The sequence below is a fragment of the Pygocentrus nattereri genome, chromosome 17 (genome assembly GCF_015220715.1).
Source record: "Pygocentrus nattereri isolate fPygNat1 chromosome 17, fPygNat1.pri, whole genome shotgun sequence".
NCBI lineage: Eukaryota > Metazoa > Chordata > Actinopteri > Characiformes > Serrasalmidae > Pygocentrus > Pygocentrus nattereri.
The window spans coordinates 32,663,658-32,680,399 of NC_051227.1; the positions used below are offsets into that span (position 1 = coordinate 32,663,658).

The 16,742-nt window shown below is 40.0% G+C and overlaps 1 protein-coding gene across 2 annotated transcripts in view; it reads right to left on the reverse strand.

Moving 5' to 3' along the window:
- The window catches only part of sez6b (seizure related 6 homolog b), a 281,236-nt gene that overhangs the window by 8,759 nt on the left and 255,735 nt on the right, over nucleotides 1-16,742 (reverse strand). For both annotated transcript variants that reach the window (XM_017694856.2, XM_017694855.2), the window contains exons 10-11: nucleotides 9,250-9,446; nucleotides 5,767-5,961 (exon numbers count right to left, since the gene is read on the reverse strand). In XM_017694856.2, the coding sequence (XP_017550345.1) occupies nucleotides 5,767-5,961; nucleotides 9,250-9,446 (392 nt within the window). The remainder of the gene's footprint in view (nucleotides 1-5,766; nucleotides 5,962-9,249; nucleotides 9,447-16,742) is intronic.

Below are 16,742 nucleotides of genomic sequence, written 5' to 3' on the forward strand. Positions count from 1 at the left end.
AAAACAAACTAATTTTACCCCAACACAAATGTAGTTGATCATACAATTGATTGGTTTGGTGTACAAAGTATGCTTCTTTAATCTTTAATTTTGCACTATAGCTATGAGGCTAACGAGACCAAGAGAAAGGATAAACTGAGAATACATGTCTGTGTTTATTGCTGTCCTTCGGCAGGCATTATATATATATATATATATATATATATATATATATATATATATATATATATATATATAAATGCCAGAGTCCAATGACTGTTCACTAACTTTCAAAAGAACACTGATGAAATGACATTTCTTAAAAAGTTATATATATTTAAATTTAGACAGAGAGAGTGAGAGAGAGAGCAACTGAGGCAGAAAAACAGATGGAAATTTATTTATTTTACATATAAAATATAAAACTTTGGTATAAACAGACCCATGTTCTTCCATGATGGCCAGCTAGAAGTTTATTTTGCTCACAAAGCTGCACCAAATTATCACTGTTCCTCTCAGGCCACAACAGCCCTATGCATGACGGCTGACTCTGGTCGTGACCGGCCATACATACAATTATAACTTGGTAAGAGTTTCAGCATCCTAGCCCTTATAACCCAGAATACCAGTTCAGTTCTGAGTTTCACCAGTAGGGGGCATTAAAAGATCATAACTGTGCTGAACTGACAGTGAAGAGAGCATGTTCACCAGACCAAATTATCCGAGACTTTCTCATCTTTACTGGAGAAGCTGCAGTGTCAAAATGAAAAATTTAATTGCAACTTGTTTTTCAAGCTAATTTATTATAAAATAGCTGTTAAAAACTTGACAGAGGCTTACATTCATTCCTCTGTAACATTCCCCCTGCCAAAATAAATGAGGCTCTTGTCAGCTGTGATTTATCAGTCCATGGATAGGATATTTATATAGACATTCTGGCCTCAAACCACACAGCTTTTGATAATCAATCATGAGTCAGAGAGGCTCACTGGTGTTGTGGTTTGTAAATTCTTCAGCAGACTGATAATAGTTTGTGACTGAATACATTACTATGTAGCTCTAAGCACGGGAAGGTATTTCACAAACAAGGATTTCTTAGAAAAGCTGGATGACAACGAAACAGAAGCAAAGAAAATCAGGGACATTCTTTTTGGATATTATGTGAAAGAAAAATACACTGAAGTGTTTTCAAAAGTTTATTTAATATGAACACTTTAACCAAACTTCACTTGATACTAAATGCATTATTTTAGAACAAACTATGGCAATATGAGTGTACTTAACTTTACGCCAGTTAAGCCATGATGACATACATATTAAATGCATTTACCTTGAATGCTTCTTTTGCACAACTTAAGTTGCATTCAAGTAGATTTATGTACGTAATTTGTAGACATGACTATTATGAAACATGGAATATAAACTGTATGGACAAAAATATTGGGACACTCAAGCATTACACCTACAGGTGCTTTATATCACATCTCATTCTAAATCCATAGGCATTAAAATGGACTTGGTGACCCACTTTGCAGCTATAACAGCTTCCACTCTTCTTGGAGTGTGTCTGTGGGAATTTTTACTTATTCATCCAGAAGAGCATTTGTGAGGTCAGACAATGATGTTGGATGAGAGGGCCTGGCTCGCAAGCCCTGTTCTAGTTCATCCCAAAGGTGTTTGATGGGTTGAAGTCAGGCATCTGTGCAGGACAGTCAGGTTCTTCCACACCAAACTTATCCTCAGTCATATCTTTATGGACCTTGCTTTGTTCACTGGGACATGTTGGAATAGAAAAGGGCCTTCCGCAAACTGTTCCCACACAGTTGGAAGCATACAATTGTCCATCATTATTATCCATTTTCCACCCCCACCAAACTTTACAGTTGGCACAATGCACTCAGGCAGGTAAAGTTCTGATTTCTAAAAACAATCTGAAATGTGGACTCGTCAGACCACAGGACACTTTTCCACTTTGCGACAGTCCATCTCAGATGAGCTCGGGCCCAGAGAAGCTGGCGGTGTTTCTGGGTGTTGTTGATATATGGCTTTCGCTTTGCATGGCAGAGTTTTAACTTGCACTTGTAGATGGAGCAACAAACTGTGTTCACTGACACTGGTTTTCTGAAGTGTTCCTGAGCCCATGTGGGAATATCCGTTACAGAATGATGTCGGTTTTTAACGCAGTGCTGCCTGAGGGTTCGAAGGTCACGGGCATTCAATGATGGTTTTCTGCCTTTCCGCTTACTTGCAGAGAGTTCTCCAGATTCTCTTAATCTTTTGATGATATTATGGACTGTAGATGATGAAATCCCTAAATTCCTTGCAATTGCACATTCAGAAATGTTTTTCTTAAATTGTTGGACTATTTGCTCACGCAGTTGTTCACAAAGTGGTGAACCTCACCCCATCCTTGCTTGTGAACGACTGAGCCTTTCAGGGACGCTCCCTTTATACCCAATCATGACACCTGTTTCCAGTTAACCTGTTCACCTGTGGAATGTTCCAAACAGGTGTTTTTTGAGCATTCCGCAACTTTCCCAGTCTTTTGTTGCAAAAAACAATAATGTTTCTCTGTTTGAACATTAAATATCTTTGTAGTGTATTCAATTGAATAAGGATTGAAAAGGATTTGCAAATCACTGTATTGTTTTTATTTATGTTTTACACAACGTCCCAACTTCATTGGAATTGAGGTTGTATTTTAGTATCATTAAACACACTTAAACACATTCAAAACAAACTGTTCTATAATGTAACAACAACAGTTTATGTTAGCAATTTTTAAGACACAAATTCTAACATATGTGAAACATATTTTAAAAGTATTCTTTTGGGTGTACCGTGTCCCGAGACCTGTAATAGATTGCTCGTTAGATTAGAAAATTTTCCTTTTTAAGTACTTGCTTTAAAATACACTTCTTAATAATACACTTAAGCTGATGTCAATTAAAAATACTTTTGTTTAAGTAGTTTTCAGTGTGATAAGAAATATATTAATTCAAGTGTACTTCCTTACGGCATACCAATGTATCATTTAAAAAGACAACACAGAAAAGCGTAATTTAAGTGCATTTTCATTACATACACAAAAAAGCATTATTTTTATTCACTGTATAATTTAAGTACACCATTGATGTACATAAGTATGCTTCTTTTTTGCAAGGCTTAACTTTTTGCCTTATCTGGCTAAATGGACAATTTGTTTACACACCCTAAAGGAATACTCCAGTGCATTGCCAAGCTAATCTCTATTTGCTGCACCTGTAGCATATACTGTTAGAAATAAAGGTACAGGTACATTTTTTGTTCAAACAAAAAGGTACAAACAGCGTAAATGTTCCCTCAAAGGTACAACAGTGGTTGGAAGGTCCAATTGTGTACCTTAAATAAGTTTTTCCCAGGTGAAAAGTATGAATGAACCTTTTCATGACCTAATATTTTAAATTAGAGCAATACAATAAAAAGGCTGGAGACAGGGTGTGTGGAGTAAGCACCCTACATTAAACCAATAAAGTCCCTGGGCAAGACTCCTAAAACTACCTTCGCCTACATGTGTAAAAATGACCAAATTGTAAGTCGCTCTGGATAAGAGTGTCTGCTAAATACGATAAATGTATATGTAAATGTTAATACAGTTAAGAAAATATAATTTCAACAGATTATGGTACAGTTATGTTCTCCGACTAAAGGTACTGAGATGTACTCTTGAGAGTCCCACCCCAGTGTGAAGAGGGGTACTGCCCCAGTGACAGTTTATCACCTTTATTTCAGACGTTTTATGGTAGATTACCACAGACAACACACTTGTACACAGAAAAGAAACAAAAACCTATTTACTCAAAACACACTCATAATAAAAGCCAGTGGGCAGTTTTTAAATTCCACCATTTAAGCTAAACTACAGACACCAAACTACAGTCGACAAACCCTTTAATAAGTATGGCACACAATAAAGTTAAGAGTAAGAAAAACAAGTCTAGATGCCCTGCCTATCCTTCACGTCTTCTGTTCACACATCTGGATTTGTTCCCACCAAGGCAGTCAGCCACAATCACTCTGCTCAACTCAGTCTGCTTCCTTAGTAGGGAAGGGCAGTGGTCAGAAGGTCAGAGAGAGGGAGATTCTTGTGTCCTTTAGTCCACATCCACCGAACACAGTGTAATAAAAAGATTACTACAGCTACACTGCCACAGCTGCAGCCCACAAACCCAATTCATTCCTCGGCAGGAGAGGGGCAGGAAAGCAGAAGCTGGGAGGCAGCCACTGAGCCCTGCTGCTGTTCTTCTGCTGCTGCTGCTTTTTTTGTGTGCTCCAGAGCCAGAGAACAGTGCCAGGGTTGCTAAAGGCTCATCACACCTTACCAGCCACCAGCACACAAGACAACAGGAGTCTGTGGACATAGGTGCCAGCTTTGTGCATGCTTTGGAGCTTGAACATCTCCAATATTTCAGACTTCAGCAAATTTAATACATCATATTGAATAACATTAAAAAAAACATACTAAAAAAGTAGCAATACTCTACTCTAACCCTGCTATATAACATTGACATATCCATGCTGTAAGCATGTATAGCAGGTGTCATATGCAATCATAAATTATGATGACAGATTAGACAGATTAACGTTACGTAGGAGGGTTCAAGCAAAGTCTTCCGGTTTACATTTTAGAGATAGCAACCATATATAGGCTATTGTCAGCAACCCTAAATTCACTTCATAAGTTGAGGCCTATGTGTGTGGACGGGCTGGGATAAAAGCCCAGCTTGCTTCTGCAGTGCGTCTGCCCACTCACACAGCACACAGGGTGTACACGTCCACAATGAGCCGGCCGAGGTTTAATCCTCAGGACGCTTCTGACAACGGCTACAACAAAAGACAACAAGTAGTGCAGCCTTCCTGCATTCGCCTTTGATGAAACACTGTGCCTGCAGGGACCCCTGGGGGCTTTACCAGAGGACAGCTACAGGAGCTGCAACGCACTTGCCAAAGCTGCTCACAAAAGGTGTCGTGAGCTGTGTGAGTGGGTGTGCGAGAGAGGCTCTGAATGGAAACCACACCTTCAGTATGAGAAGTCTCACCCAGCAGAAATGTGAGCCATTACCCATGATGCTCTCCTTCCCTCTCCACTGTCCTTGAGCAGGGCTGCTCTGAGAGACCCTTATAAAATTCAGCACCTCAAATGGAATTCAAAAGGCCATCTCGCAGCTGCCTAGAGCTTTGCTTCTGATCAATGGCCACTCTATATTGCTTTGAGAGTGGTGTGAAAATGGATGTGAGGAACAATGGCTTTGTGTGAGGGTATATTGATGTGTGTTAGAGCACAGGAGCATGGTACAGTATGGTTCTAAATCTGTGATCAGCTTTTTGGGGGTGGGGCTTTTGACCCAATTTTTCCTCATAAATTAGTCGTATCCCATTCCCACCTGCTAGCTAGGTCTCCCCATCACACAATGCTAACAAGCTGGGAGGGTAAAGACTAGCACCACCTTCCTCTGAGACATGAGAAGCACCACCACATTTTTTCAAATTGGACAATTCATCAACCTTGGAGGAGAACATTAACCGCCAATTCTATTCTCACCTAAACGAAAATGGCCACTGCACTAAGAGATAGGGGGAGAGGAATGACCATCCTGTCCACCTGGAGATGGTGAGGCCAGTTTGCTCTCTTGAACTTTCAGCCACAGGCATTTAGATCAAAATGTCTTTAACATGTATTCGGTTAAGTGTCTGGTGTGTGTTTATTTATTTTTTTACTGATGTGTTTTGTGTATGTGTGAGTTTCACCTCTCTCGCAGGTGGGCAGGTCTCCACTCCAGGTCAGGTCCCACTGGCACATCAGCATTTCAGTGCCCACCACTTCGAAGCCTGGATAACACTGATAGGTGACCACTGTTCCATGCACCAGCTCAGGATGAGACGTGGTCTTCCAGCCATTAGTGATCTCTGGAAGCTCTGGACATGTGTCATTACGAGGGACCTCTGCAGAGACAGAAGACACATTCAGAGAATGAAGAAGACATTCAGACAGCTGTAAATTTAGCATGGTTCATGCTTCTTTAGGTTTGAGTTGGAGCTATGAGGTCAATTAAGCTGGCAAGTAATGGAAGCTTATAGCCACTAATTAGCATTGCGCAAACTGCCTGCCTCACATTCTTATCTCAAACCTCTAAGGGAAAATGAGTGGAAAGGGAATTCCACTCATTGTCTGTATGATTCAATAACTGAGATGTAAACAAAGTCCTCAAACCTGTTACCTGAACACATTTCTTTGACCCTATTACTTGAACACATTTCCTCAACCCTGTTATCAAAAAACATTCTCAACCCTGTTACCTAAACACATTCCCTCAACCCTGTTACCTAAACACATTCCCTCAACCCTGTTACCTAAACACATTCCCTCAACCCTGTTACCTGTACACATTCCCTCAACCCTGTTACCTGTACACATTCCCTCAACCCTGTTACCTGTACACATTTCCTCAACCCTGTTATCCGTACACATTTCCTCAACCCTGTTATCCGTACACATTTCCTCAACCCTGTTATCCGTACACATTTCCTCAACCCTGTTATCCGTACACATTTCCTCAACCCTGTTATCCGTACACATTTCCTCAACCCTGTTATCCGTACACATTTCCTCAACCCTGTTATCCGTACACATTTCCTCAACCCTGTTATCCGTACACATTTCCTCAACCCTGTTACCTGTACACATTTCCTCAACCCTGTTACTTGTACACATTTCCTCAACCCTGTTACCTGATCACACTTCCTCAACCCTGTTACCTGATCACACTTCCTCAACCCTGTTACCTGATCACACTTCCTCAACCCTGTTACCTGATCACACTTCCTCAACCCTGTTACCTGATCACACTTCCTCAACCCTGTTTTACGTACACATTTCCTCAACCCTGTTACCTGTACACATTTCCTCAACCCTGTTACCTGTACACATTTCTTCAGCGCTTTTTCCCAGATTAGGCAAAATAAAAAAATCAAAGTTAGTGTAATACTGACTAATGAATTCTGACTACTGACTAATGAATTCACTTTTGAGAAGCTCAACCCTGTCACTAAAATTAAAAACTAAAATAATTTATTCATTAAAAAATGCATTTTAAAGTACAGGGATAATTGTGCTAATTTGATTTTTGGCAGAACATTTGGTTTAAGATTTAAAGATTTTGTGCTTCTCACAAACTACTGACAAACCAGAGGAACAGCATACTGTGCTAATCAGACAGCAATGTATTGGCAGTGTGTGGATGAAATGAGGCCGAGGGATGCCTGCCAGGCGGTTTGCTGGTGCCCACTCTGATCATGGCAAATCTGGCGAGGGCCGGCACTCGGTGATCGTGGCTAATGAGTACAAACATGCCTAGTAATCGTTTGCATCTCTGCAAGGCCAAACTCCATGCACCTGCAATACCTGGCAGACATTTTGTCCCACGTGGGTTGTGATGGGAATGCAAAAATAATCTGCTCCATTCCCCATTTTCGCTACTCCATCTGTATTCCGCTGTCTCCTCGCTCGCTCTCTGCGTGGAATTCATTATGTCTTATCTGATCTTGTTTTATAGTTTGGCACCAGCAGGAAAGCGATGGAATGGTGGCCTGTTCTCCATCCCAGAGAAAAGTGTGGTGGAGTTAAAAGCAGCCTGTCTCTTCTCTCTCTCTCCCTCGCTCTTCTCCCTCTCTCCCCAGCCCAGACATGTCCTGCCCACAGCAGCCGCAGTAGCACAGTACTTATTGAGTATGGCAGAGAGGAGAGTTTGGTTCCCCATAGTGTTTCAGCTATAACTCTAATGAGCAGTTAATTAATGTGCTTCGTTTTTTAATATGAGCGTTCAACAGTTTCTCAAAATGCTGGCAATGAAGTGGCTGCAGTGTTTATTTCTCAGTGAGTGCCAGTGAATTAAGTAGCAGTGAATAGAACAAATATAACGGAAAATACAAGAAAACAACACCAGAATACAGCAGTAGTGTAAACTTATTGACTGACTGAAGACTGAAGACTTACTTACTGACTGTCAAGTCAGGACATTTTTGCTGATAATGGTATATAAATATTTGTGATTAACAACTGAATTGCCTTTGTTGTTCATTGTATTTGACTATTAAAGTAGAGGGCTAAAGTGTCTTAATCTACTGATCTTGTTTCCCAACTGATGACAGAAACGTTATAGCACCACCAGTCATTTATTGTTATCATTAGATCCGTAATGTCTCCATAAATTCATGTTTTTCTTTCTTTTATTTACATTTTTTAGATAAAAAAATGAATTCTGCTCACATTCTGTGTATGTTCAGTTTGTTTTGGCATGAACATAAGATTATGAAAGGTAAATGATGGTGAGAAAACAACTGCGGTCAGTTTAAAAAAGTATGATCAGTTTACATAATTGCAGTCAGGTTTATCAATAATTGTGATGGGCCTACCCAAGAATGTGTTCTTTCACTGCACCTGTTGCAAGGCTGCAAAAGCCATTCAATCTAATATGAAATTGCAACAAACAACTTTGTTTTCTCCCCAAAATACTGACATTTAGTTAGTAATTTCAAATTATATTCATTTTGTATGACCATTAAAGGTTACATTGATAAGATATTAACTAGGCAAGAAACTTTTGACAATGTTCTGTAAAGCTTCTCAAAGTTGTTACAAGAAGACTCATTTGATAAATAGGTCAATTCTTCTTCTTCTTTCAGCTGCTCCCTTTAGGGGTCGCCACAGCGGATCATCTGCCTCCATCTTGCCCTATCCACTGCCTCCTCTACTTTTACACCAACCATCTCCATGTCCACCTTCACTACATCCATAAACCTTCGCTGAGGTCTACCTCTTCTCCTTCTGCCCGGCAGCTCCATCTCCAAAATTCTTTGACCAATATATCCACTATTCCTCCTCAACACATGTCCAAACCATCTCAACCTGGCCTCTCTGGCTTTATCTCCAAACTCAATTCAATGGAGGTAATTGTTGGTGCAAATAACACTAATACAATGAAGGACGAATATGCGCCAACATATGAACAAACAGTACCTATTAACACTAATTTCAAAGTAACAAACTTGCTGGCTAATACAGCCAGTGTAGTAATGAGTCACTGTGCTGTAAAAGCAAAAAGCGCACCACAAAATTGTTGCTATAGACAGAAATGTAACTAGTATTTATCAACATGACACTGACAGTTATTATACAATGTATAGATTTTTTACAATATTACAGTATGTAGAGATACTTCAATGGGCTCTTACCAAAAAAATGCACCACGAAGCCATTGTTGTAACCGTAAATGTTGGTGGCCGGGTCAGACTGGAACTGGATGGTGACATCAGCTGTGGATGTGTAGAGCTTGAAGCGCGGTCGAGAGCCACTGTACTGGCCGAGTATCTTAGCCGTCAGGTCATCTCCATCATAGAAAGTCAGCAGGTCATTCTTTCCCATATGGAGGCTGCAGGCAGACATTGTACATCTTTAGTTAATCTCAGCACAATCTCAGCTGCTCTCCCTCCTTTTCCCAATACATGTGCTTGTTTTTGCCAGTGTTGGCTTGACCAGTTTTCTCCTTTATTATAAAGTGAAAGAACCTTCCTCTTTTTTGTCCTCATCAGGATCCTGTGCTTATCTTGGGGCCACAACCACATATCTATTAATAAATCAACATGTTTATAACAAAAAAGGAATGCCGCTTTCCAGGTGACATTACAGCAAAACTATGGATAATCTAAATGGACAAATCTCAAAGAATGTAAGTATATCTTTCTGTTATTGTTATTTTTTTAACAATCATTTTTCCAGGGTCCCCTAGTAGCCAGGGCCCTTTGCTGCAGCCCTTAAACTCTGGTGTCTGACAATCAACACAACCTAGTTATCTTGTTTCCATGCCTTACTAGGTCACGGCCACACAATATTATTATTTATACAAGATGTCACCAGCAGGGCTCCGTAGAAAACACATGTAACATCAGAAACACTACAAAGCCAGTCACAACACAACTGAAGTGAGAAACACCACTCAACACAGCAGAAATGTTTCTGGAAAGGGATGAAATATCTGCGATAGAAAATCACTGACAGACATTGTTAAGACTCATGAAATGTCATTGCTGTTCTATGTTAGTTATCAGTCATATCTGGTTTGCTATTTGAAATTGTGTAGTTACACTTTACAGCTAATTCCTATTAGCACAACAATACAGTGACATAAATCTACTCAAATAAAAGTCAAGTTACTTTTCCTAGTGAACGTTTACGCTGCAAAGAATTTAAAAGTTTGAATGAAGTGTCCTCCAGAAACATGTCCATTGTGTTGTGACTGACTTTGCAGCATTTTGGCTGTTGCCTGTGTTGTCTGTATTGGCAGTACATTTGTAAAACGCAGCTCAGGTGTATTTTAGATGAAAGTGTTTTCTGTGTTTGCAGTTTAATTTTTTATTTTGCAGTGCATTGGGTCTTGTCCGCCACCATATTAAGCCCTTTATCTTAACATAGCCTTGGTCTTTATACACAACGCAGCACATTCTATTGCCTTTCTGTGTCTCCCTGGCCCTGGACACACCACACACAGCACATGACTGGACAGCAAGACAGCAAGGTAGAGCTGTCTTAGTTACCATTATGTTTCTCTGCTGTCCAGACTAATCTTTAGAAATAGCTGGAAAATCAATTTCTCTCAGTACGCCAGCCAGTGTTAGAGCATGCTGTAACCCAGTTGTAGCAATCTCAGAAGCAGCAGCAGCATGACAAAAGACTGATTTCACCTGCCACTTCCACCTGTCCGCTTAAGATGGCTTCAGTAGCTGTGGAGACAAACCAGTTTCAATTACCTCGGCAATTATTCATGCTGTAATGACTGATGCTACTGTATTTCACAGAGCCATTTCAAACGTCTTATCTAATGTCCGACAGCACTGAGCATCGTGCATGGATGTTATTAAAAATATGAGGGAAGCTTGGAATGGAGGGCAAACAGGAGCAGAGTAGAGGAATAAAGTACTGAATGGTCTAGGGAACATATGACCTTCTGAATGTACTGTAGTGCCCTTAAAGAGGCTGGCAGCTGAACAAAGGTTTTCAAAAATCATCTACCTATAGTGTTTGACAGAAGTAAAGAAGAAATCTGACATCTGTTAAGAACTATAATAGTAGCGCATTTTATGTATCCATGTTATGCGCCCCTAATGTGTATCTTTCCTGCAGTGAGGTAAGGCATGCTTCAACATAAAATTGCAAAATATTCATACAGCCTAACGAAAAACTGTAGCTCTCTTTATTCAATCAAAACGGCTTCTTTGGAGCGACGCCAAGGAAGAACCAATGCTTTCCTTGGGGACATTTCTAGAGATGCTTGAATGTTCATTTAAGGTATGAGGAGGCTCATAGAATGATTCTAAAGAGCCATTTCTATAAATGAGAAAAAGAATAATTAGCAAACATGTGAAGATGTCTCTTAGAACCATGCATTCAAGTCTTTAGGAACCCCTTAGTTTAAAATACTACACTGCTCACACTATGTTGTTGTAGTTAATGGAAAATAGCCATTTTGGAAAGACAATGACAAACTTGCAGCAACACTAATATTAGGTCAATTACACACACACACATACAAAAAGCACTGTGTGAGAGTCATAAACTTGCATTACATAAGTTATTCAATGCTTAAGCATTAAGAAAAACAGCATTTATAAATAGCTTTATTACAGCCAGGAGAAGTTGTTGCTTCGTCTGGACTCTGGGGAGGTCAGTCTATTGTTCTCACAACACCAGCAGCTTCTTTGCAAATGTTTTTTGTTCGGTTTCTTTTCTACAAGAGTTACACACCCTTCAGATCTAGAGTTGTTCGTCTTGTTACAGTGGAAGGATGGACAGAAACACCTGAGGATTTTTCAGATCTGAATCAAGAGAAGAGCTTGATTTTCTCCTCTCTCTCTCATAGATGAAAGCTTTAAGTGCTGTTTATCTGATGGGAACAGCTTTGGTGGTCTAACAGGTCTTGTATATATCCCATTTTCTGAATATCTTTTAAGTGTTTTTGAAATCCAGTTTTGGAAACCGTTCTTTCACTTATTTATTCACTTTCCTCTTCTTTATACAAGCGGACTACATTATATCTCCTCAGAAACATCTGTAAAATGACTGATTTGTATTTAAGGATAATTTTAACTGGAAATTGAATGATGTATCCTAAGAGTAATAATATAATTTTAAAGCAAGAATTTTAAATACAATGATTTTGACAAGTTAGGTACAGTTTCTTAGTAGGATGAATGTCATTTTTTTCTTTTTCAAAGTTCTGTCAAGATTGTGTAGTCTAGCAACAGCTGCTAGAAAAGAAAGCATTCTGGGTGGAGCACAGATTAATTAGGTCAATTATAATGTAGTAATCCACATCTATTTATTCAGTTTTTTTCTTGCTGCAAGCATGAACCCTATCTCGCTCAGAGCAGACCCTGGCAGGCTAGCAAACAGGGTATGCAGTCCTGCAGTGAGGTGAGACACACACACACTCTGGCTTGTCCCTAATTAATCACAAGTGGCTGGTGATGGAACTCATTACAGAGGAGAGAGGAATAATTAATCATCTTTGCTCCTCCATAACGGCAAGCATAAAAGCAATGTTCACACAAAATGGAGACAGGATGTTCAATCTGTGCAAAAAGCAGAATGCAAAAACACACACAGGCACATGAGCACATTCAGGCAGGTTACTGCAGCCACAAGCTTGTTTGGTAACACTTTACTGTAGAGCACCTCCGCCAATCTACAGTGCTTCAAAGATCAGATAGTGAACATCTCCAGTTATCTCCTGTTTCCTGATAATTCAGATTAAGAGTGATGTGTTGTTGGAGAGGGAGGATAATCCTGTAAAATCGAAAGTATGTTGCTCTTATTCTTATATTAGGTATGGCGCTCGAAATTTCTCTGGCTATCCAGACCTCTAAAGCAGGCGAGCATCTCAGCAAGGCCGCCTAGGGTGCACAAAGGTCACATACAAATTTGAAAGCTAGTAATGTGATCAAGGGCTTGCTGGAAAGGGCATGTCACTCTCTACTGACCTGTGGAGTTTGGCTTCGTCACGCATTTTTAAAGTCGGATTTTTAAGTCACTTTGCAAAGCAAAGCATTCCTTTCTCCTATGGTTTTATTCATGACGTCATCCTTGATCATTTAACAGTAACATGATTTTTATCACATAACTGTCAACTATAGACACAGATATCAGATACAGACACTTTCTGGGTGACGCTGTAACTCTTCTGTCACAGTGACACAATGCTGATATGACATAGCTCGCCAAGACAGGTTGAACAGAAGTGAGCCTTAGGCTGCCTTTACACAGTGAAAGGTTGATGCAACTTTGGTTGCTTGGAACTTACGTGAAACTAAATTGCACTTAAACTTGAAGCTCAGGTTCAAATGCTGCAAGAGTCTCAACTTTGTGAAAGACATTTTGTGAAACAACTGATCAAAACAGCAATAACAATCCTTGTGATAATTTTACACAGAGCTCAGATTAATCTGGCATCCAAAGCATAAACATTTTACAGAAGAGGAAGCTGTGATGTGGACCGTGTTGAACTTTTTAGTTTTTTAAGGCAGAATGAGCGAGACTTCAAATATAGTCATAATGGCTACTACACAATGGCTAATTAATATATACAGCTTAACATACACAGAGCAGGTTAAAAAGGTCAAAGTATGCAGTAAATAACACACAGAACAGGTTAAAAAGGTCAAAGTATGCAGTAAATAACATACACAGAATAGGTTAAAAAGGTCAAAGTATGTAGTAAATAACACACAGAACAGGTTAAAAAGGTCAAAGTATGCAGTAAATAACTACAAGTAGATGAATATGCACTCAACAATCACATCTACCTTGTACCTACACTCACTGAAAATTTTATCAGGCCCTCTTACTATGTATATGCACTCTGTTTAAAGATTATGGTCCATCTGTTTCTCTGCATAATTTGTTATCACACCTTTACCTCATTTATCAACGATCAAGATCCCCATAGGACCACCACAGAGTAGGTATCATTTGGGTGGTGGATCATTCTCAGTGCTTCAGTAACACTGACATAGTGGTGTGCTAGTGTGTGTTGTGCTGATACGAGTGGAACAGACACAGCAGACAATCCTGGACTGAAAGTAGTCCACTAACCAAAAACATCCAGCCAACAGTATTCTTTGGGCAGCATTCTGTGATCACTGACGAAGGACTAGAGGATGACCAACACAAACTGTGCAGCAATTGAGCTACTGTCTCTGACTTTGTATCTATAAGGTGGAACAACAAGGTAGGAATCTCTAATAGAATGGACAGTGAGTGGACACAGTGTTTAAAAACTCCAACACTGCTCTGTCTGATCCAGTTGTATCAGCGCTGAGAATGATCCACCACCCAAATAATATCTGCTCTGTGGTGGTCTTCTGACGGGATACCAAATTATGGCGAGCAATAAATGGACTACAGTCTGCAATTGTAGAACTACAAAGTGCACGTACATGGTAAGTGGACCTGATAAAATAGGCAATAAGTACAGATGCAAGATAGGTTTACTAATAAAGTGGTTAGTGAGTGTATAGAAAGGCAATGACAGCTGGATAATCAGATGATGAAAATGCTACAAATATGTAAATTACACCAACTCATGAATGACTTTATAGTGAGAGCGATACAGTGCATCAAAAACACGAGCTGCTAATTAGGCTATATAGTGAAGTACCTCAAATGTGATGCATGTACTGTCAGCTCTGAGCCGACAGTGCGGTACTGAGGTGTCCTTGAGCAACACACCCAACCCTCAACTGCTTTCCGGGTGCTGTGGATAGGGCTGCCCACAGCTCTGGGCAAGTGTGCTCACTGCCCCCTAATGTGTGTTTATGCTCACTAGTGTGTTTATGGTGCGTTACTTCACGGATGTGTTAAATGCGGAGGTGAAATTTCCCCACTGTAGGACTAATAAGGGTCACTTAATCTTGTTTCTGAATTACTTCATATCAAGTTGCAGAGAAATTATGTTGCAGGCAACTCACACCAAGTAACTAGTTGCATGAAACATTCACTGTGTAAAGCCAGTCTTCATTTTACTATTTATATGATTTAAGATATCATTATCAGCTTTATTTCACTGTGATATACACTGAGCTACAAAGTCGGATGTGATAACATGCTGCGTCATTTCACCTAAAGAAAGCTTCATAACATAACCTAAGTCAAAGTTGACAAAAGCAGCCCTTACGACAGACAATGCCTGCTGGAATAAGCTTCTATAAGTGTTTATGTAGGTTTTTGCCAGTTGTCATGACAAGCTTATGTAGGTGTCATGTAGTCTTAAGAACACTGCACTACAACACAGTGTTACTGCCTTTTTTATACTCTGACATTACCATGTTCTGCACTCTCCTGCTTCGTCCTGCTTTTGTTCTTTTCTAACACTCCACCTCATTTTGCCATGTGTGATGCGTTTGAATGTGAGGAACGTTTAAAGAAAGGAGCCCCTCACCTGCTCTTAGGACGAGCAAGAGAAAGAGAGAGAAAAAAATGTCGGCTCATATTGGATTTGTCGAGATAAAGTTAAACAAGGCACTGCGTAGCCGCCGTGCCATATCTGCTGAGAAAATCAATCATGTTTTCTATTTGCTGGCAGTAATTTCATTTTGTTTAATCAAAAAAAAAAAAAAAAAAAAAAAAAAAAAAACACAGGCTCAGCTTGACTTGGCCCACAGCACAGCTGCCACCTCACGCCTTCAGAATGCATTAACGGCACACTGCGAGCTCACACAGGCATGGTCCTCTTTCAAATAAAGGGGATTTAAAAAAAAAAAAAGAAAAAGCCTAAAGCATGACAAAAATAGTCAGATATTTTTGCAAAGGCTTCTCGAAAACACCAATACAGGCCACTTTCCCTGCATCTCGGAAGGCAGCGCAATATAAATTTGCTAGCTTTAGAATAAGAAAGGTTGATTTTATTTGATTTATTTATCTGAGAAAGAGAGGGTTTCAGCTCGAGGAGGTGCTGTCTAGCGCATCTGAGGGGCTTTGGGTAAAAAAGCAATCCTTAAGGATCCATCATCTGTCATACAGCCTAAGCTGAGGATTTCTCCTGCACCCACCCGCAGTTGACACAAGCCAGCGAGCATGGCTGTCTGAGGTATGGCTTCACACAAGACTTGCTCTTAAACGCCATTTAGAACCCCCTGCCTGTGTTTCACGCAGACTTAATCTACCCTCAATGATTGCCTTGTTGAAAATAAATAAATAAATAAATAAAGCAAAGGAAGCAAAACAGTCCAGTCAAACCCTCAGTGGTAAGTGCTCGGCACAAGCAGGTCAACATTCATTTTTCTCTTTAACATACATGATATCTAGGTTTGCGAGTTCCTGAACAGTATACTATCTTCCGATCCTGCCCTGCAGCCAAAGCCAACTGATAATAGATTTGTGGGGGTGGGGGTTGGGGGTGTTTGGTGATGGCAAGCGACAGCTGCTTTCATTTATGGCATTTGCAGACATTCTTACAATTTGATCATTTTACACAAGCAGGTGAATGCAGTGTGTTAGGAGTCTTGCACCAAGACTCTTATTGGTATAGTGTAGGGTGCTTGCTCTGCCCACATGGGGGACTGAACCCCTTAATCAATATCTGCAGCCCTGTTTCAGCATGGCAGATACTGAAGTTACCTTCATAATGTGGTAATGCCAGTGAGATGCCAGTTTACAACATAGAAAACAATAAGCT